The sequence below is a fragment of the Anabrus simplex genome, chromosome 3, assembly GCF_040414725.1.
Source record: "Anabrus simplex isolate iqAnaSimp1 chromosome 3, ASM4041472v1, whole genome shotgun sequence".
Taxonomy (NCBI): Eukaryota; Metazoa; Arthropoda; class Insecta; order Orthoptera; family Tettigoniidae; genus Anabrus; species Anabrus simplex.
In genome coordinates this window covers 81,515,934-81,540,148 of record NC_090267.1, presented here as the reverse complement: position 1 = coordinate 81,540,148, position 24,215 = coordinate 81,515,934, and the positions used below count along the sequence as shown (strand labels likewise).

The following is a 24,215-nucleotide window of genomic DNA, read 5'->3' as shown; positions in this document are numbered from 1 at the left end:
TAGCTAGCCTCACAATTGTCGCATTTCATTCGATACACTCCTGAACAACTGTATCTATTATTATCATTGTTGGCACTGCTATGTGTGGTTTTATATGCTATTTTTAGATCATGTCTTTAAAAAAAATATTAGTTATGGAATGAACGGTGTTTTATTGAAGGTGAAAAGTATATAATCCTTCTAGGAGTCGTTAGCCCTGGTTAGTTTTGATTTGGGTTGATTTTTTATCTTTTGAATGATTTTATTGACCATTTCTCTATTAAATCAGTTTTGATTGGCTATTTCATAGTGTTTTATTCTTTTCTCAGTTCGTCCTGAGATAGAGGTATATTGAACGCTCTGTGTATCACACTGTGCTTTTTTGTGGGCGTTAGGGTGGATAAAATCTATTCTTATTGTATTGGAGGTCTGGGTCTCCTATATACTTGACAGGTCAGGTGATCCTGGTGTCTAGTGACAGATATATCTAATAATTCAAAGTGCGGTAATTTTCTTTTTCTATTGTGAATTTTATGTGTGGGTCTATTTTATTTAATTGTTCTAATATATTTATCTCATTGGTGAATCTATTGTCTATAACAAAAATGTCATCTACAAATCTGCACCTGAAAAAGATGTTTCTAATTTTGCTAATTTCTTGGTACTCTAAATTCTATAGTTCCGTATAGTTTTCTTGGCTAAAAATGTGCAATGTTTTTTAAGGAATGCTTGAATAAACTGCAACAATTTTTAAGTTGGACTAGATCTATAATTTATGATTGGTCTCATAGGTACATTTTCTTTATGAATTTTGGGGAAAGCTTTTGCGGTCGGTAGTTTAGGGTTCATTATAGTTAACTTTGCGATTACTTGTTGATTTAAAAGAAAGTGAATATACTTTAATAACACTTTCAGATTTTCTTTGATACTGGTGGTGGGGTCTTTAATATCACATAATGAGATTAGTATTAAATCATTGAACAACACAACTGTATGAATGCACGAGACGAACAATCCACATCATTGAATATTCTAGAATGCTTGGTACAAACATACCTGTGAACACATGCAATGCTTTACCAATAAACTCCAAAGTGTACCTCAAGAATACTGTAAACATTTTAAGTTATAGAAATTGTATTTTCACAAATTATGTGTTACAGTACACCAGAATTTCAAGCATCATAATACATGTCACATAAACATCGACACTTGTTTCTTAAAACCAGAGGACACTTAAGATCATTGCATACTTTAATATAATCACTGATATCAGATGACATTCTTCATTAGATTTAGTAATGTTTCATAATTATATATTAAGTTAGCTTTAGATCTTATGACCAACTGAGGATGACCTCTGTGAAGGTCGAAACCAGTACTGTATAGTAACAAGATACAATAAAGTATTGATGAGGCGGAATGTACCCATTCTTTGTAATTGTAAATATCAAGTATCAATACGGACATGAAACTGATAGATTACAATTTATATCTACCAAATCTTGAAATAAATTCTTATCTCTGGCATATTTATAATTGTGTAAAACCAGACTTTTTAGAATTAATAAGCCAACATGACAAAATTTCAACCTATCTGCAGCATGCTGGTTTATCTTTTGTAATTTTAGTACCATGCCGTACTCTTGCCATGGCCTGTTAGCCGGTCAGTTGTTAAAATTATATCTAGTAGAGGTAATTTATAAATATGGATTCTTTTGATGAAGAAATCTTCGAATATGAAGAAATTATATAAAGAATTTTTCATGATAGACATGAACTGTTTTTTATGAAATGAAAGTGAGTTTGTAAAAAGATTTAGGTTAAGAAAGGACTCTTTTGTGTTTTTTATTGTAAATTGAGGAAAGTTGACAGAGACCACCCTCTCTCTCTCTCTCTCGTGAACCAGCTTCTAATAACACTTCAGTTTTAGGCTACCAGATGTTTTCAAATTTTTTGGGGCGACTTGGTAAGGGGTTCACAAACCAACCATCTGCAGAGTGGTTAGGCAAGTGACACACGAGATTGCTATGCTCGCCACAACTTTGATCCAACCCCCAACTACTGACAGAACATCTGGAAATACAAAGAGAATTTTCTGCCATGTCAGGGTTTCCAAGAGTGATTGGCTGTATAGACTGTACTCACATTCCCATCATATCACCAGGTGTAAATGGTGCAGAAGTGTACCGTAATAGAAAAGGTTTCTTTTCTATAAATGTACAGGCAGTCTGTACACCTTCATTAAAGTTCTGGAGTGTTGTAGCGCGTTGGCAGGGATCTACACATGACGGCATCATATTTTTAATGAGTAGGCTGTGTGCTGTTTGTTAATAGAGAAATGGGCAATGGAACCCTTTTAAGTGATGGAGGTTACCCATGCTCAAATTTTCTATTGACACCTTAGCAAATCCCAGGACTGAACCAGAAATGATGTACAATTCTACTCTGATATACACTTGGTACTATATCGAGTGAGCATTTGGAGTGGTAAAAAGAAGTTTCCCATGCTTGTCAGTGGGAGAATGCATTACTGCATGTTTTGCCCTCCAAAGCTTACTATTGGAGAGAGGAGAAGGATGAAGATATAATTGCAAGAATCTATCCAGAGGCAGATGAGGATGAACTACCTGCAGGAAGAAGAGCAAAGGGGAGAAATGCAGTCAGAGCTGCACTCATAAATACACATTTTATGGAAGTGGCAGAAAGGTAAATAAAGTTTTAACACATTCTTTCATTGAAATGGAAATTATTTGTTACTTTCTTTATTTAAAATGGCTCTCTATTTCCAATTCTACTTTTGCCACCTGAAGATTTGTCCATAAAATATCCATCACCAACTCATGCTTTTCCAATTAGAGAGCTGGTGTCTGAAATCATTGAAATCTGTTTTGCAGGCAGTGTAGTCTCCCAGCCTGTTCCTCTTTTTGTGCCTTACCAGCTCGGGAGAAACATGTCTTGGATCTGGATACTCTGCCTCCTCTCACAATCTGTGGCACCGCATGCTGAACTGCTGACTGTGAATGTTTATTTGCAGGAGATGAAGGCAAGAGAACAGGTGAAACTTCACCTTCTGCACGATCTGCAGAATCATCGCAGCCAGCAGTCGCAGTGAGATGTGTCACAACATGGACAGAAACATCTAACAGGGTTTCCTGCGTATCCTGTAATGAAGAAATACATTCAGTTAATTCCATGTCAAAACTGTACAACACTTTCAATAGAATAGTTTGTTGCATTATTTGAGATAATATATTTGAAATTAGTTTAAGGTAAAAACTAAAATCTGTATTTATTTCTGCATTCTCCTTAATATTACTCTTCTGTATGTCAGGCTCCCTTCCCTTGCAGAAAGTGAGGGTTTTCTACAGCATGTGATGCATCCAGATTCTAATTCTCAGGACAAAAGGTTCCTTTATTTTTTTTAAACTTAAACTGAAATAAGTTACTTTTCTCTAGGCCAAACTCTATTACACTGTGAAAAGATACCACTGAACTTCATCACTCAGTTTACCAGGCACTGCAGTTCAACCGTAACCTTGTTTTGTTTCTCAACTTGTTTGTCCTTACACATACCAGACTGTACCATAGTACGTTGTCTTACATTTTGCAAGTAAATAATTCAGTTATATTTTTTTCAATATTCTATGTATAAACTATTTCATTGGTTATTTATTCTCTTTTAGGTTATCTCCATCACTTTTGTATCCTATTACTGTTATGAATGAAGTCTTTATCATGTTGTGTATTTGATTATGTTGAGATAGTAAACATGACTTTCTCTCTTGTGTGCTGACTTCGAACTGCACATCTGCAGTGGAGACGATGCAATCAATGAGAATAGATTAACATTTACTCTGAAGAAACAGAGAGAAATTAGTTTAGATAACCAGAATAGTGGTTAAATAGGTCCTGTCAGCACCGCAACAGTGATCTATTTCCCCACAACATATGGCACAGAATTATGAGGTTTTATTTATCGTATGGCAAGTATACAAAAGAAAATTTACACTATATACAAGGACAAGATTGTTGGTAGCGTTCACATTTACAAATCAATGTCCAGTGTATATATTAGTATATATTAGTATGTTTATATTAGTTAAAAAGGTCCCAAACCTTGACCTAAAGGTTGTTTACAGGCTGAAGATGCCCAAAATAATGGGTGAAACATGTACCTGACCAAATGAGTCTACATAAAATCATGTAGATAATAACCACATTAAACGTGGAAAGTATTGAATAGGTGGTTTTTTATTTAAGTATCCTTGATATCTATGCCTAACGTCATCTTCAATACGGAACAATAATGAGAGTTGTTACTTGTAATAGTTGCTTCCTGTCGTCTCAGTTCTGGAGGTGGTATGTTACTGATATTATGTAGCCACGGAATTGGGGTGGATTTTAGTGTGCCTGTTATAGTTCTCGTACATTTCTTCAAATGGACATCAATCTTCCTCGTACGAGTGCAACGTTGCCACACCGGAGCACAATATTCAGCCACTGGATAAACCATGGTGAGGGCAGTAGTGCGTAGTGTGGATGCATCAGCTTCCCAGATGTTTCTTGTCTTAAGTTTCTGACTTGTATTTTCCAGGGTTTTTTTTTTTTTTTTTTTTTAATGTTAAAGAACGGTCTAAGGTGATGCCAAGGTACTTGGGGTTGAGTTATGTTTAATTCTTTGTTGGCAGAACACAACGTTGAGCTTTTGGTTACACAGATGGAATGAGCATACTTCTGTCTTAGCCGGATTTGGGCAAAGTCTCCACTTCGTGTAGTATGCATTCAAGGTTTCCCCCTCTTCTAATGTGACAGTTTGGACAGCGATGGCTAAGTCGTCAGCATAGCAGAGTTTCTTGCTGATGGTGTCAGGCATGTCACTGGTGTACAAGTTGAAAAGTAGTGGGGCTAATACAGACCCTTGAGGTAGTCCATTTTTTACTGTAAAAGACTTGCTTGTCTTTTGCCCTATGGTGACCTTGAAGTAACAAGGTTCTTCAGAAGTGCTGTAAGTTTTCAGCAGCATGTATACTTTTCAATTTTGAATAGTAGTCCATCCAGCCATACTGTATCATTTGCCGCTGTCAGGTCAACAAAAGAGACAGATGTCTTTAGCTTCTTCTGGAATCCTGCCTCAATATATGATAATGCTAATACCTGTTCACAGCATCTTCGTTTGGTTCTGAAACCCACCTGGTATGGTGGTGTTATTTATTATTTCCTGGATTCGGTTGAGGATGAGGCGTTCCAACTATTTGTAGCAGACACTCAGTAGTGCAATAGGACGGTAGCTTGAGGGGTCATCTGCTGGTTTTCCTGGTTTGAGAATTGCCATGGTGTGAGCATCTTGAACTCCGGGGGAATGATTCCAGTCTCTAATACGTCACTGAAGTAGTTCTTGAGCCATATTTTCCCATGCTTCCCAAGATATTTTATGAATTCAGGGAAAATACCATCTGAGCCTGCGGCCTTCTTCACTTTTAGCATGTTGATGGCTTACTCAATTTCTTCTTGGCTGAATGAATTAGCAAGAGTAGAGTCATTTTGGAGGTTGTTGTCCCAATTCCTTCATCTCTCTATCTAAATCTGTTTCTTCGTAGTGGGGTCTATCTGACTTGATATATAGTGCCATTTCATTTGGTTTTATTCCTGGCTCCTCTTTGCATTGTTTGAAGCAGCACCAAGTTTCCTAAGGAGGGTCTGCTGACATGAGTAAAGCTCAGCTGAGAAGTTAGATCTCTCCATTTCTCTTTTCTTACTTTACTCAGATCTTCTAATATCCTTCTTCCCATTTCAGGATCTCCAGTTTTCTGATAACTATCATACATTTTTTGGGTAGTTTTATCCCAGCATGGAACATACTGCTTCCTGAATCCCCGGGGGATGTTTCGCTTAGCTGGACCAATGACAACACCTAGAAACCTCTTGTAATTTTCTGCCTTTGGGTGAATCCGTCTCAGATTATTATCTACTTCTGATCTGTACTGGCCCCAGTTTGCCTTACCGAAGTTCCATCTTGGTTTATGTATGAATTTGACAATTGGTACTTCAAGACCTATAATGATAAGAGTGGGTCTGTGTTGACTTCTTGGAAAATGTTGAAGGATTTTTCTTGTGTGGTCAAGGGGAAGTTTTCTTTCATCTGTGGAAACAATAACCAGATCAGGGTTGGTGTCAGATTGCCATCTAGCAGAGTGGAATATTTTCTCCGCTTTAGCATCAAAACTGAGATACAGGTTTTGGCGATCACACCACACAGCCAGTTTTTCTCCATTTTCATCATTGTTTGGGTAGCCTCAGGATGTGTGACGGCTGTTAAAGTCTGCTACGTATATACAAGGAGTGGGCAGTGAAGGCAGTGGTGGAGTTGGCCAGCTGGAGTGAGGTGGTTTGTAAACTGATGCGATAGTCAAATGATCTAGTTTGGCAGTGATTATTTCTATATCTTTCGTTCTTTGGGAGTTCACTTGTGAAATGTTGCAAATATTATTTCTGGCATACAAGTGATCCATGGACAGGTGAGAAAAGACTCGCTATAATTTTGTATCGTGCAATCTTACCCCTGCTTTCCAAATCTTCCTGTGTCAAATGAGTTTCTTGTAATGTTAGGATGTCAATTTTCAGGTCATCAGCTAGTTTACTAAGGTATTCACATTGGTCATTTGACAGGCCTTCTGCATTTATCCGTAGTATGTGAGCGCTGGTTCCAAGCTTCCTTGTCCTTTGACAGGCTTTCTGCATTTATCTGTAGAATGTGAGTGCTGGTTCCAAGCTTCCTTGTCAGTTGGCTCTGATAAGTGCCTTTGGTAGGTTTCATCTTCTGATGTAACTTTGATTGACCATGAGAGATCCAGGATTAGTTTGGTCGCCTATTTGTGTAGACTATCAGCCATCCTGCATAAGCAGTCCGTTGCCGAGGGTACACCATGAGGAGGTTATCTACACGTAATACTTCCCTGCAGAATTTTTATAAATTTTGCGGAAACAAGCCATTAACTTAGATACCTAGCAAAATTCAAATATAATGAACCGTGCAAATAGGTATTCAGACATGTACAGATTATGACCCTGTCTTATAGCGTATAGAGCCTACACCTTTAAAATTTGTAATGTTTTAAAACTGAGATTATACTGTACACTACTGCAATACAAGAGGAAAAGACTTTCTTGCACTGGTAGATCACAAGCTTTTAGAAAGCTTTTAGAATTTTCAAAAAAACAAGCCTAGTTATGTGGGCAGAAATAATATTTATGCCTTACACTCTTGCTCATAAATTAAGGTTAATTCTGAACCAGGTGCAAACAAAACTTTGGTGTGCATGTTGTGCCTTGAAATCACTATACCAAACACCTAGCAGTAACTGATTTTGGTCAAATGGGTGGTGGAGTTGTAATTGGACCGATGACTCACAAGTGTGATTCTGCTGTCGGTGATTGTGAATTGGAAATGGCTCAATACTCACTGATGGTATAAATGAGGGGCAGGATAGAGAAGAGACTAGAGGCTGGCCAAACGCAGAAGGGCGTATCATGGGAGCTACACGTGCCATGAAGTGACATCTCACCAGACAGAAAACATGTCTTGGCAATACAGCAGAGAACATCTACGGTGTACAAGAAAGGTATCTCACCATAAGAGCCTGAGTACTGCAAGGGCGCCTTGCCGCTGCTACTGGGACAGCTGTTCCTAGACACACAGTGTACAGATGACTCAACAACAGGCATGGAGGCCTACTATTTGCATTCCATTGGCCAATGCCCACAGAGGAGCCTGTTATGCCTGGTATAGAGTGGACCCAGGTTCGCTTCACTGACTACTCCAAGTATACTCTCAAGAGTGTAATGGATTATGGGCAGTAGTAGATGCTTTGCTAGGTGATAAGTAATATTTAGGGTAAGTAAATATTAACAGTGATAAAGTAGAAAAGCAGTGTACGAACGAAATAAGTGGTAGTAACCAAACGCGCAGCAAGAAGGTAAAGGGCCCCCAGAGGAAGTAAAAAGCGACAAGAGAAAAGCAAATATAAACAAGGTAAACAAATATATTTTAACAATCAACAAATAGAATAAACAAACTCTGTCATAAGATAGGAAACAACAGAAAAGAATTTTGCCTAACAATACCAAAAGGGAAGCTCAGAAAGCAAGCGAAATATGCCACATTTACAATATTCAAAAGTTTAAAGAACATCAAGAAAAGAATTACAAACGGTGAAAGCCAGATGCAATAAGAGTAAAGTATAGTTAACAATGAAAGAACTCCAATCAAACAAATGCAGGGTAAGGATGAAGAAAAATACAAAAAGGAAAGGAAATAAGGATTGAAACTATAGGAAAGATTCACCTCACCAGGTAGTATTTACCAAAGAAATTTCACAAGTGCGAAACTAGTAATACACGTTGCAAACAGGCCATGTTATTCAGATCACAGTTCTCATTGTCCAAACCAAAGTCCATATTTTAAAAAAAGAAGAATGGAGTCTGCAAGCATAACTTTAAATGCTGGTATAAGCTGGCAAGAGCAAACGTGGGTAGAGGCCAGATAGCCTAATGAAAAATTTAAGTCCAATTAACAAGTTCACAGTTCTTGCTCACCAAGCAGTCAGCAGGTATTAGCACAGATGTTCGGTACTCCACCACTCCGATATGAAGACAGACTCATTTGTGAGAGGTGGACCCCAAGAATATAAAGCACAATGGAAAAGTCTAGATGTATACGGTGAAAGAAAGCCAGCATGTTCCAGAATCACGTCGTTACAATCGCGTGTCCATAGGTGTTGCGCAGGCAGGCACGCACAGCATAAGAGGCAAAGGTCGCAGCATCTTGAGGGAGATGACGTCACAGTCACATGTCCAGCAGAGTAGATAACAGCGGGCGAGTACAGAGTGCAAGGCCACAGCAGAGCGGTTGAAGAAAATGCAGCAGCCGAAGGTAGGAATAATACAGAATATGTAGTGGGGAGATTGTAACAAGAGTGATTTTTGTCATATAATCATCTGATATATATGTTGATTCCCATAGGGAATCTGAAATATTTGTTCCGAATATCATCTGATGGCCAAGCAGGCATCAATGTTTGGCAATGAGACAAAGTCTCTCATAGTGCATTGGCACTGCCGGTGGCTATAATTAACCTACGCAGTGGCCTCCACAGTATGCACTAGCCATGCGTCTTGGTAGGTGTGCTAGGTACCAACTGGTGAGCCCAGCCTAGCAAACGGGGGCGAAACGCTGGCAACCAGGAATGAGTTAGCTGGAAAATTTATAATGTCCAATAATGGACCATTTATATTGGTATTATGTAATCATCTGGCGTGAAATATGAACGAGATATCTACCTGTTAATATCCTCGAAATAGTATGGAGGTAGTGGTGTTATGGTATGAAGCAGCATTATCATGGGTTCACGAACACCCCTGCAAAGAGATGCAGGGAACTGCAACACATCTGGTGTACCAGGATGTCGATATGCAAAATTACATAAGCCTTTTCAGGGGTGCAGTGAGTCCCACGTTCCTAACGATGGATGACAATGCACAACTACTCTGGGGTGCGATCATGGAGGAATACCATGAAACACAACACACCAGATGAATGACCTGGCCTACCTATTCCCATATTCTAAACATTATCAAACGTTCCTGAAATGCTCTCTGTTGATGTGTGGGTTTTCATGTCTTCCCCTCCCAGAAATCTTCTGGAGCTAGGCACTGCTGCAAGAATGAGAGTCCGTCTCCCATCAGCTGCTCGACAACCCGATCCACAGTACATTAACCCACTGTACTGTATGTACAGTATCTATGTGCACGGTCATCACATACCACACTGAAACCTGTGTATATGCTCCAAAGAATAGTTATGCATCACATGTATGCATTGGTTCTTTCTTGCATGTTTGACTGTATCTACCCGGTCAGCACTAGTTTGGTACAAAGTCATCCACCGTGGTACCAAAACCTTATATTATCTTTAATTTATGAGCATGAGTGTATTTTAAAGCTACCTCAAAATATGAGCAATTCTGGAACAGTCAAGCGAGATTCCTTACTGATACAGCTTATTACTTGGTTGATGAATATCTGGAAAAGTATAACTTTTACTCTATCCAGTCATGCAATGCATTTTTGTCCAAGTCATTTCTTGGATTACAGATGATCTTTTTCTTATTATGTCGCAAAGAAACACAAACTATCATTAACCCTCAGCGGACGACTGTCGGGCATTTCCCGACATCCCGAATTCCTGTTCTGGACATGTGTCGGAATATACCCACCACCTGTTTCCGCGGTAAATATATACATGTGTGAAGCAATTATGAGTGCTGCTGCTATCTATAGTTATTGTATAGAACCATTAGGAATGTCACAGCCTTCTAGATGCGTTAAAACTCTGTTTTTCGAGTTTTACAGGTAAATAAAGAACGAGCTGTTGTTTACATTAATCAGCTGTGAAAATGGTGGTGCGCAGACAGGGTAATGCTACTTCGTCTGATATAGCTCGTTTTTTATAGCTTGTTTCGGAGAGTGATGATGACAATTCTAGCAAAATAGAAGTAGTTGAAAGTGAGAATGAAAGCGATATAAATAGTAGTGAGCTAGACAATGGTTGAAGAGTTTATTGCCCAGCTGATCCGAACTTTGTAAAGAAACCACACAACACACTTTGATTAGTGGTTTCTCACCTCTTACAGGTAAGAAACCATCTACTCCCGCTGAATTTTTTACACTAGTTTTTACGGAAGAATTGGTACAACAAATTGTTGATGAGACTAAGTGCTATGCAAGAGAGAAAAAAAAAATGAATGCTTCAAGTAGTACCACACGGAGAAGAAATATAAATGGGAAAGGGGCAAACTATCTTCCTACATGTTTATTGATTATAGTGTGTATCTAGAGTGATACATTCATTCATAATGTTGCGAGTCGGACTTTGTATCTTCATTATACCTTCATTGTAACTATACAGTTTTTTCAAGGAAAAAAATACGTCTAGTGCAGGACTACACAAGGAAAAAATTTGTCCGCCAAGGGTTAAGCTTCATTATTAGGAAATATTTAATGTATATACTGTATACTGAAAATATAAATATTTGGTGTTCTTTTCCATGAAAATACTGTAAGTTACTGAAAAAACAGAGCTCGATTCTCTCCAAACATGTAGAATATCATTATGGAAATAAACCCCAAAAATATTTAAGAATTCAGTGCAGGCAGGCAATACATGCTAAGTTACATGATTCTTATAGGCTTAAAGTTTAAAAAATTTATACTCAAATTTTAAATATGGACTTTACTACATATTTTTGATTTTGCAAACTATAGGATATAAAAAAATAAGACTCCTGTAGGCTAGTTGCTAGATGTTCCACGTGCAGCGCAGGCATCTCTCTGCAACATAACTCTTGCTGCTAGTGAGATGCTCCACATGCAACATTCACATCGGTTTCCTTGGACTGAACTGTTGCCAACTGCACAACTCCAAAAGTTGTGTGGGGGAGAAACAGATGAGGGTGTATGGGGCATAGGCTATCCTTCAAGAAATAGGGCTACAGCTTCCCTTTTTTTGGTTTGTGGCCAGTGACAAAAATCAATTTTAGTCTAACACTGATTTTGTGTCAACCATTGACCCGTATCAATTAGGACTTTATGAGTCTATGTATTGGACAGAGAAAAAAAAAGTTGTAACATGTCAGGGGTGTTCAGTAAACAGCCCTCAAAGGGAATGAGTGGCTGTGGTTCATGTCAGCCATCGGCCCTCCTCGTAAAGGACTTTTCATTGTACAGCAGTTAGAAACAAAATATCTCCTTTGCTTCTGGGAAATTTCCATTATTTACTCTTTGCTATAATGTCATATACACTCCGAGGGTCTAATTAACCATCTACCCCTGATCCTTTTGTAGTCGTTAACCTTTCAAGCGGCAATGACGGAATAAATCGTCATAGCCGCACGGCTTCATAAGTAGCCATGACGGAATATTTCGTCATCGCACTGAAAAAGTCTTGCGGTGATGGGTATGACGACTTATTCCGTCGTAAGATCCGAGATCGCTTTCCTTTGTGCGTGTGTTAATTCCGAGATTTGCCTACAGCATCACTCTCCTAAAACCATATGACCAGGAAAAATGCTTTCATTCTGCGCCCAGCTGGCAGCTAGCCTGTACCGGCCGAGAGTGGTAGATAGAGCATTTTATGGTAGGTGCAAGCGGAGCTCGTAAACGTCTGCGAGAAAAAGAACTGTTTGATTTGTTACACTGTGACAATTTGGAGAGTGATGTATCATCTGATAGCGAGACTAATGATGAAATGTCAGGAGATAGCGAGTGCAATGGTGAAAACAACTCAAGTGATCGTGACTGTAGCATTAGCGAAGATTGACATGCATTGTATGTAAGCTTTGGGAAGGCATTCTTTCTGATTATATTAGACATGTTTGTGAATTTAATAACTGATTCGATAGAAGGCAGTTCGGTTTTAGGAAAGGTTATTCCACTGAAGCTCAACTTGTAGGATTCCAGCAAGATATAGCAGATATCTTGGATTCAGGAGGTCAAATGGACTGTATCGCGATTGACCTGTCTAAAACATTTGATTGGGTGGATCATGGGAGACTACTGGCAAAAATGAGTGCAATTGGACTAGACAAAAGAGTGACTGAATGGGTTGCAATATTTCTAGAAAACAGATCTCAGAGAAAGCGAGGCGAGGATTTATCTGACCCTGTAATAATTAAGAGGGGAATTCCTTAAGGTAGAATTATTCGACCTTTATGTTTTCTTTTATATAATTATATACGAGTAACGAAGTGGAATCAGAGATAAGGATTTTTGCAGAGTAATAAATAAGTTACAAGATTGTGAGCAACTGCAACGTGACCTCGAAAATGTTGTGAGATGGACAGCAGGCAATGGTATGTTGATAAACGGGGTTAAAAGTCAGGTTGTGAGTTTCACAAATAGGAAAAGTCCTGTCAGTTTTAATTACTGCATTGATGGGGTGAACGTTCCTTTTGGAGATCATTGTAAGTATCTAGGTGTTAATATAAGGAAAGATCTTCATTGGGGTAATCAGATAAATGGGATTGTAAATAAAGGGTACAGATCTCTCCACCTGGTTATGAGGGTGTTTAGGGGTTGTAGTAACGATGTAAAGGAGAGGGCATATAAGTCTCTGGTAAGGCCCCAGCTAGAGTATGGTTCCAGTGTATGGGACCCTCACCAGGATTACCTGATTCAAGAACTGGAAAAAATCCAAAGAAAAGCAGCTCGATTTGTCCTGGGTGATTTCCGACAAAAGAGTAGCGTTAAAAAAATGTTGCAAAGTTTGGGCTGAGAAGAAATGAGAGAGAGAAGGAGAGATGCTCGACTAAGTAGTATGTTATAGTTGTTGATTCCCATAGGGAACTTAAAATATTTGTCCTGAATGAGTAAATTTATAATACCAATATAATGGTCTGTTATATTGGTATAAGTAGTATGTTCCTAGCTGTCAGCGGAGAGATGGTGTGGAATGACATTAGTAGACTAATAAGTTTGAGTGGCGTTTATAAAAGTAGGAAAGATCACAATATGAAGATAAAGTTTGAATTCAAGAGGACAAACTGGGGCAAATATTCATTTATAGGAAGGGGAGTTAGGGATTGGAATAACTTACCAAGGGAGATGTTCAATAAATTTCCAATTTCTTTGAAATCATTTAGGAAAAGGCTAGGAAAACAACAGATAGGGAATCTGCCACCTGGGCGACTGCCCTAAATGCAGATCAGTATTGATTGATTGATATTCAGCTCGGTGTATGGACGAATGTAGGATCTGAACAGCCGAGATTTATATTTACGGCGCATCCGGGACTAAATGTACAAACTGAAGACGTAAATAATCCACTAGAATATTTTCAATTGTTTATCACTACTGAATTAGCGGAACAAACATACTCAACAGTTTTTAGGAAGCATACCGACCTCGAGAGTGAATCAGTGGACTGACACGAATAAAGTTGAAATTATGACTTTACTTGCATTCTTTCTCTCGCAAGGCATTCATCAGTTACCTGACAACAAGAGCTACTTTTCTCGTAGACAGATATTAGAGACCCCACAATTTTTGGAGCTGTTCTCTGAAATAAGATTTCATCTCCTGAAATTCTTATGCCTATTGCTCCCGGTAAAATGTTTTGTAAAATTTGTTGTACAATTAATTTTATAAAAATTTGTTGAAAACAAGTTGTGTTGCTCACGGTAAAATTATTTTATAAAATCTGTGGAAGCATCAGAATGGCCATCTATGAACTCACTTCTGAATTAAGATGTGTATGTGCCGCTATCTATCGATAAACTTTTAAACCAAGAATCAGCTGTTAAACTTGTAGTGTGTTTGAGAGTATGGCTCCAACAAATAAAACAAAACTTGCTGCTTTAGCTGCTGTTATATGTTTTACAGTGGTAAAAAGGAAGAAAAGAAATTCCAGGAAAGGCTGGACTTGGGACTGGATCAAAAGAAGAGAAGAAGGTAGAGGACTGCTCTCCTTGGTCGAAAATTAGTTGAGATTAGAAGACCAGCATTCATGTATGAATTTAGCGATTGTGTTTTCTGCCTCTCTTCTTGCATTTTTGTTGTGGTAAAGTGGCGTTTTAACTTTGTACAAACAAAAATATTTCTGGTATTCGTCCAGTAAAACACTAACAGCTTCCTTAATCCACCCAGATTCTGCCATTTTAGAAAGAAGTGTTTGTTTACAAACAAGCTTCACTATCTTCTCACGACGCAGCGCCAGCATCATCATGATGTCAGCTTTGCTGATTGGTTCGTTTCGTAAAATTAATTTTACGGAATAGAACATGTCCTATTTTATGAAAAGTTTTATCAAAGGTTTTATAAAACTTGAATTTGACCGTGAGCAACAGAAATTTTATAAAATTAAATTACTGCACAATAAATTTGACAGAAAATTTTACTGTGAGCAACAGGCATTACACTTTGTCAATAACGAAGCATACAATGAAGCCACATGTGGTCGGAAGTAACTTTACAAACTGAAACCTATTCTGGACTTCTTGAATAGCGGATTTCGAAGTGTGTACACACTCAAAAGCGATGTGTCTGTAGAAGAGTCTCTTACGTTGTGGAAAGGACGTTTGTCGTGCAAAGTTTTCATACCATCTAAGCACTCAAGATTCGGTATGAAATCATTTGAACTATGTGAATCTACGTGTGGTTACATGTGGAATTTCTTGGTGTATATAGGAAAAGACACCCAGTTTGATGACTCTCTGAAAAATGAACCATTTGGATCAAAAGTTGTTTTCCATGGCTTTCCTCACCGAGACAGATTCTCTTTCCTTACCCTTGGCAATGTAATCATTTTAATAGCTTTATAGTGAGACTGTTTTTTTAAACCTGATGAAAATACCTGACCAACTGAAAGTATCTCACTGTAAGTTCCCGTTGCTTTCCTCAGCGAGTCAGACGCCTTGCCCTTCGTACTATGATCGTTTTTGACAGCTTAATACATATTCTGCACTTTTGGAACCTGATAAAAATACTATACTACACTACACAAGAGTACCTCACTACAGTAGAACCTCGATAATTCGAAATCGGTTAATTCAAAATCCCGCCTAATTCGAAGAAGCTCTCGTTCCCGGAAACATAAGATACAGTTTTGCATGTTATTTAAATTGTTTAATTCGAAATACGGATAATTCGTAATTCGAAGTACAATGTCGGCCCCGTTACCGAAATTCAGACTTTTAATTCGAAACTGCCTTTACATTTTAAAACAATAGTATGTCACAGAGTAATTTCAACTCGAAATTTATCCGCTCCGCGTCATAATAGAACACGCGTTCCGGAACGTGGAAGGGTAGCTTCCCGCACTTACACTCACTTCGTTGGGTCTACAGTGCGCCTCATGATTGCTAAGTTGAATGAAATCGGAATTCTTTTGTATTCAACCTTTTAAGGAACGCCGTAATATCACGCAACAGGCAGTGTGCGGAAAAACAGAATCCGCGAACACTGGCGATGCTGACAGTTGACGAAAAAACGTAGCTCATATAATAAATTCGTAGGCACCGAACAATATTGTCATTGCTGGTGAAACTGCATTGCTTTATTTTAATGCAAACCCAAACGGTCTTATGGTTTTAAATGGGTCATAGTAGTGCGTTGGAATGCACATGGGATGGAAGCGAGAAACTTTATCCCCTCGTCATAGGAAAGTTCGATAAACCACAATGTTTTAAGGGCGTCGGGCACTTTCCATACCAGTACAAAGCATCTAAAAATGCAAACAGTACAGAAATCCAAAAAATAATGCATATGCACAGGGGGATCGGCATAATTTATCCTCGTCTTTGAATTGTGTGATTTTTTTTCTTTCGTTGCGTGAGGTTATGTTTGTCAGGGATTTATCCAAGTGCATTATTTGAAAATTGTAAATGCACCTTGTTGGATACATTTCGGAAAGAGGTTTTTCCATGGCATTTGAAAGGTTTAAACTGTGAATCGAGGTGATTGCATGTATTAATGGGTCTTAGAATACTTTGTGAAGCGGCAAGTGTTTACATTTCTGAAGTACAAGAGAAGTGCTATGGCGGGAAATCGTACAAGGTTTAAACTGTGAATCGAGGTGATTGCATGTATTAATGGGTCTTAGAATACTTTGTGAAGCGGCAAGTGTTTACATTTCTGAAGTACAAGAGAAGTGCTATGGCGGGAAATCGTACAAGGATAGTCATAGAAAAGTTCGATTTTAAGGGCATCGGGTACTTTCTTTGTAAATACAAGGCGCCTAAAATGCGTATGGTATACTGATTCAAATAATAAAGCACTTGCACATGGGAGCTAGCATAGCTTTCTGCTCGTCTTTGAATATCATGCTTTTTTTTTTTTTCGTGAGGTTATGTTTGCTAGTGAGATATCCGTGTGCATTACTTGAATACTGTAAATGGACCTTCTTGGATACATTTTGGAAATAGTTCTTTTTTCATGGCATTTGAAGGGTATAAACTGTCAATGAAGGTTAACTGCATGCAGTAACGGGCCATAGAATAATTTGTAAGGCAGCAAGGGTTGGTACTTCTGAATTGCGAATTGGCGGGTAATTCGAAATCACGTAATTCAAAGTCCGATTTTTGAGTCCCAACGACTTCGAATTAACGAGGTTTTACTGTATATGTTACTTCCCAGTACCTTATGGAAAATGTGCCATTGTTAGTAGCTACTCAAAATAAATGTACCACTTGAAAGGTTAACAAGTAGGCTGATGTAGATAGGTAAATATATTTTACAACCTAAATTATGCATGGTTTATTTATACTTGCCTCAAGATTGGAAGTATCCTCAGAACTTCCTTCAAACACCTGATACTGGCCATCGCTATCACAGGGATTGCTTAATGGTGCAAAATGGAAGTTTAGCCTGGATACCAGTTTCTCCCCATCTGCATCCAAGCTTTTTCTGAATGTCCCCCCACGAATATTGTAGAGTTCAGCCTGGAAAGATAAGATAATTGATGAAGTAATATTTCAATTGGTCATTATGTTTTCCTAGTTCCTCTTTATAGTATTTCATTCTTTTTTAAAATCTGAAGTGGTTTATTCTTCATTGAATATATAAATCTAATTGAACATTTCAGTGACAGAAAAATGCACAATACATTCAAGCTTATGTACAAGGTATAATTATCTTAAAAGGAGTTATGTAATGTTCTGTTATCCGTAGTCAATCTAACAACCTCAACTTCTACCCGTTTTGGACTCGGAACAACTTAGTTTTTAACAAATTATCCCAAATGAAATTCCTTTAAATAAATAAAAATAAATTAAAAATAAATACCGGTACTTATCACTGGCATATTTAAACTTCTGTACACTCAAAATTTGAATTTATTAACCAATAACATGATAAAACTTACCTTATCATCTACAGCCTGTTTCTTTGCTCTTCTTTTAAAATTTTCATATGCAATTTTCAGCTGCTGTGGGGGTCCTGGAACATTCGCAACTGGCTTCATTGAAGTCAGAAGCATTTTCCTTCCGAGCTGTCTCTTTCTGTTTTGCCCACACAGCATCTGTTTTTTTTTAATTTTCAATTATATGCACGTATCCCTCAACTATACTAAGTAAAAGGGAACTATCATTTAAAGAAAAATTTGGCCCTCTCCCTTTCTTAGTGGAGATATCACTCAATGTCGAAAATTAATTCAATCGCCTCAATGTCTGCTCTTTTTCAACTTTCCCAAACATGATCGGGATCAGCTGTTCCCTGATTCACTGCCACTTTGATGTCTCTGCTAGACACAATCCTTTAACGAATCAACACGGCAGTGGTAACTAATTGCGCTGTTGCCAGATATATTTCCTTCTCAGATCTTCAATCAGTAAATTGGAGAAACCTGATCGGGGTTTAGGTTTTCTGCAATACACTCTGAAATGAAAGTTGATTGGCAGTCAGCTGATCTGCCATCAAGGACTGATTTGATGGACCTTTCTGCAACCGGGCATAACAATAACCAGTCTTCTTGTTTCAATAATCTGGTTGTCATTCTTGATTCTATTATTATTATTGTTATTTTTGTACATTACTGAAACCTAGTTGGACAAGGCTGATGTGAAAATCAACAGTATCTATAAGTAGATAAATTGTTCTTCACTTGGACCAAGGGAAGACCCCATAAGCCAACAGCAGATTTGATTACCATTTTAAGGTAAGAAAATAGCTTCAAAATTATTTAATTTATTACGGTAGTTAACTTATGACTCAAATAATAATACATACCTGCCAACTTTTAGAAAACAAAAATAGGATTTTTTTTTAAATTCTTGGATTTTATCACATATATTGTGCCACAGTCTAGGTGAAAAAAGGACAGGATAAAAGGCATGCATATCTACAGTTGCAATGTGAAGTGAGCATTAAATTTAAAATCTTAAACTAAGAAAACAAAAATGGTTACACGAAAGTGTACCTAACCACTCATTTATGATGCACATGAATAATAATATTTATAGCATACCGACACAAGCAACAAAATGCATTATTAGACGGTAAAATTAATGGAAATTTATAGGTATCTCTGAACACTTGGAGATAACGTTTGCTATATATTTTTTGGCCATAATGTGAAGAGATAATACCAGAAACTGTCATCGACACAACTCCCTGAAATCCAATCAACTCTGTCGGACGACTGCCATCTCGAATCCCCAGCTGTAGTCTAAAGCACACATGCTGCTGTGGTGAGCAGGAAACACAATACACGAAGACGACTGACGATACACTTGTGAAATTAAGCATCAAATAAATGTGCTTGAAAATGAGGTTCCTAAATTACACAAGCACATAAGAATTTATCCTTTTTCCTATTTATATTAGTCAAAAATAGGAAGAAGGAAAACTAAATCTGAAAATCAGAAGACAAGTTAAAAACTAGAAAGTTTCTGGGTAAATCGGAAGGGTCAGCAGGTATGATGATATAATTTCTTTACAACCATTGTAAAAAGTACATTTCATTTCAAGAAGCAATTTATTCTGACTGTGCCCCCCCCAGTCCTTGTAGGGTTAAGGTCTGCTTTGCAGTGGTGGAAATCTCAAGAAAAAGCCATTGGCAAGTTGGTAATATACAAAGTTATGCATCTCTTAACAGCTAAAGCATCACCTGCAGGTGCAGAAAGTGTTTTCTAAATTTGGTGGTGTTTATTCAAGAAACAAACTTGGTGTAGATAAAGCTCCCAAGCTTGTGTTTTTGTATACGCACTTAAATAAGGAAGCTAGTTCTGAAACAGACTTGGTGTGAAGAATACCAGCATTTGCCTGGTGTAAAAATGGGAAACCACAGAAAACCATCTTCCGGGTTGCCGAAAGTGGGGTTCGAACCCACTATCTCCCGAATGCAAGCTCACAGCTGCGCGCCCCTAACCACATGGCCAACTCGCTCGGTAAATGACAGATTATGATTATTACTATAGTAAAGCGACTTTTGGTGTACTTTCGGTTTTTCTTAAGTAAAATATGAAATGAAGGGAATTCAACAAAGAGGCACAACACTTTTAAGAAGCTTAAATATGACATATTGCTTACATACTACACAACTGAATAAAGAGAACTTACTTGAGCAATGAAGCTTAACAGGGGGGAGTGATAACTCCTTGGCAATGTCAGTGTTTTTCAGTTTGAGAGCCTCGTCAACCTAGAAAACAAAATATATACAAGGTTACAATAAGTACAATTACAAAATGGATGCTTTCAACTTCGGACACAAGAGTTAATACAACACATGCAGTTTGCTCATCTCTATCTACTTCACTGCCTCGCTAATGGTTGAAGTGAGAAGAGTAAATTTGAATAAAAGGATGGACAAAGCATTCTTAATCCACGTGGAATAACTTGGTCATGTCAGGAGATGACAAAATCTAGAAACGATACTTCCTCTTCTGGAGAGGCTCTTAGCCTTGGGGATCTCGAAACCAATAACAGAAAGGAGTACCCTGATATATGACAGCCATAGAGCTAACTAGGGTATTCCACTTGGTATGAAGGTTTATTCAGTTCCTCCACAGGCCTTCAAAATCTGAATCGATATATGGCTTTTAGCTTTACTAACATGAATGAAGATACATTATTCACAGAGTTAACAGTTATTCTTAAATCTATTGTTTTACACTACATGGTCTTTCCAAATCATGCTTGGGGGCAAAATGGATTTTTGAAATCTATTCAAGAAGTTTAAGACCATTGTTTTATTGAGGTTGAATGAGAACTTTACAAACAGATAAAAAGCAATAGGAACAAAGCATTGTACAGAATAGCTCAGCTTTGTTTTTTTAACACTAGATACTACTTCTACTACGAAAAAGTTTCCAGGTGGCTATAATGCAAAACTGTTTAGAAACAGAAAAAAGTTTTATCTAAAAAAAGTATAAACAGTATCCAATTCAAAATAAAGAAATAAATATGCTAACTGGGTCAAAGCCACATATATATTTAACAAAACGCTAGCAACTGGAAATGAGTTAGCTGCAAAATTTATAATATCCAATAACAGACCATTTATATTGATATTATAAATTTACTCATTCAGGACAAATATTTCAGGTTCCCTATGGGATCAACATCTATATCATGTGGTATGTTCCGAGCTGTCAGCGGAGAGATGGCGTGGAATGACATGTAGATGAATAAGTTTGAATGGCGTCTTTAAAAGTAGGAAAAATCAAAATATGAAGATAAAGCTGGAATTCAAGAGGACGAATTGGGGCAAATATTCATTTATAGGAAAGGGAGTTAGTGATTGGAATAACTTACCAAGGGAGAGGTTCGATAAATTTCCAATTTCTTTGAAATCATTTAAGAATAAGGCTAGGAAAACAACAGATAGGGAATCTGCCACCTGGGTGTCTGCCCTAAATGCAGACCAGTATTGATTGATTGAGGAAGGAATACCCTATCGTGGCAAAATTACTAGTCTCCCTTAGAAAGGAAAATATTTTCTCAAGGAAAAAAATTCCTTAAAATTGGTACTGCGAGCCATAGGTCTCTGATATAAAAAACTGAACGGAAGAAAAGTGCTGCTTGAAAAGTCGTACACTGTGATGGCTAGGAGTATTTTTCTGAATAAACTTGTCGGTAAGGATCTTCACAAAATAATGTAGATGAATGATGTGGGTGAATGCTGGAGAGTGCATTACTAAATCTTGGACTGATGACAGTCCTAAAAGCTCCAGTAATCAACCGGCTGGGAGGGATGCCAGATTAATAATAGCGCACATGGGTTCATCCAGTGGTTTTGTGGAAGGTGATCTTCTAATGTTCTGATCAAAAAATCCTGGTGATTACCACAAAGATATGGACAATGTTCGCTTTTTAGATTGGTTTAAGAAGCTCCTCAGCAGCTCAAAGGCCTTTCTGTCACTGTTATGGACAATGCATCTTACCACTCCATAACAATGGACAAGACCCTTACTTCGAGCGCTCATACAGAACTGTTAGTGGAATGGCAGCAGGCAAGAAATATCCCATATAGCTCATATGGGTATGACTAAATTAACCTTATATGCACGGGTGAAACCAAACAAACCGGTTTCACCGACATATGTAGCCTATGAGGTAGCGAAGGAACAAGGACACAAGGTTGTTAGGTTGCTGCCGTACCACTGCCACTTCAACAATATTGAGTTGGTGTAGAGTGAAGTGAAACATTACGTCATCATCATCATTTATTCGCTCCAGCAAGCTGGGCGCGGTTGTATACGAGCCTCCTCCAGCTTGTCCTACCCATCCACAGATGCTGCTCATATATGCGACGCCAGTTCACATCTCTAATTTCAAGGTCCTTCAATATCTGTTTTTCCCAAACATCGCGAGGTCTTCCTCTTGGTCTCTTCCCAGGAACGTTGTGGTCAAAGTATGTTCGAGGAAGGTCCATTCTTTTCATGTGACCATACCACTGCAATCTCTTCACTTCTAGAGTCTCCAGCAAGCTTCTTTCCAATCCAAGCTGTTGCTGGATATCCACATTCCTTACTTTATCCATTTTTGTTTTTTGTAGACAAGAACGGAGGAAATTCGTTTCTGTTGCCTGAAGACGACTCTTTGTTGGTCCAGTAAGTGTTGCTGCTTCCAGGCCATACGTCAATACAGATACTAGATATATTTTGTACAAGCTGATCTTGGGGAAACTAACGGAAGTGTTTCATCCCAAAGTATTTGATGTACAGTATGATACAATTTGGAAGCTTTCAGTATTCTGTTGCTAATCTCTTATATGGTATTGTCTGATGACAGAACACTACCTAAATACTGGAAGTTGTCTATGATATTCATCCCCTCATCTCCAATTCTTAGATGAACAGTTGGAGAGTTTCTACCCATCACCAAGCCAATTGTCTTCGTTTTGCTGATTCGATGATGATGATGCTTGTTGTTTAGAGGGACCTAACAACTAGGTCACTGGCTCCTATGATACGAAATGAGACGAAATGCAATGACAATTTAGAAGTACAAAATTCATAGACTGACCAGAATTCAAAACATGATGAAGAGTGAATGAATAAATATGAATTTAAAACACTCAGTGGAACCAACCTGCAATGCCTCATCTGATCAGAAACAATATTATGGACCAAAGGACTGTTTCCAAAGCAGAATCCTGAATCGATGATGCTTGTTGTCTAAAGGAGTTCAATATCCATGTCAACGGTCCCTCATAATGGCACTTATCGCTATTAAAGGAGAACCATGGTATTTCTCAGATTGCGGTACTAATCAAAGGTAGCGTAAACTCACGGTGTTTCAAACATTATAGCACTACTCACAAGTTTTGTACATCATACAGGTAACACAGACCTCGGGTGTTTCTCACATAATGGCAAAACCAGAGTGTTCCCTGCCTAGGTGTACGAATCATGGGCGTCGGTATTCCCGTGGTGTTTCACATACAGTGGGTACTAATCATAGGCAACGAAGACCTATGGTGTCATTCATATTGTGTTACTAACCACAGGCAACGCCCACACGCGTGGTGTTTCTCGCTTAATGGTACTAATCACGGGCAACGTAAGACCGTGGTGTTCCGCATTTAGTGGTGCCAATCACAGGTACTGGAAACCCACAGTGAACCCCGCTCTACTGCTACGAATCACAAAACTATTGAGCACCTAACCGAGTGGTACTACCCGCAAGTAAAGGCGACCCATGGTGTTCCCCGCATGATGGTACTAATCTCAAGTAGTTTCATGGTTCTGATCCAATCATCTGGTACCGAGCTCGATAGCTGCAGTCGCTTAAGTGCGGCCAGTGTCCATTATTCGGGAGATAGTAGGTTCGAACCCCACTGTCGGCAGCCCTGAAAATGGTTTTCCGTGGTTTCCCATTTTCACACCAGGCAAATGCTGGGGCTGTACCTTAATTAAGGCCACGGCCGCTTCCTTCCCACTCCTAGCCCTTCCCTGTCCCATCGTCGCCATAAGACCTATCTGTGTTGGTGCGACGCAAAAAAAAAAAAAAGGGCAATCATCTGGTTGCCCCTTTTAGTCTCCTCTTATGACAGGCAGGGGATAACGTGGGTGTATTCTTCGTAAGATAGGAAACTTAAAATACAAATAAATGTTATAGTTTATTTACAACATATATTTACAATTGGAACTAGTTTCGATGCTGTTTGGCGTCATCTTCAGCCAAAATGTGGGAAATAGGCATAGGCGTAAGCATGCAGACATTTATATTATACAAGATGTTAA

The 24,215-nt window shown here is 38.3% G+C and overlaps 1 protein-coding gene across 1 annotated transcript in view; it reads right to left on the bottom strand.

Annotated features, from left to right (window-relative positions):
• The window catches only part of IscU (Iron-sulfur cluster assembly enzyme), a 78,716-nt gene that overhangs the window by 40,096 nt on the left and 14,405 nt on the right, over positions 1-24,215 (bottom strand). The window contains exon 3 of the mRNA XM_067142595.2: positions 20,089-20,167. Coding sequence (XP_066998696.1) covers positions 20,089-20,167 — 79 coding nt within the window. The remainder of the gene's footprint in view (positions 1-20,088; positions 20,168-24,215) is intronic.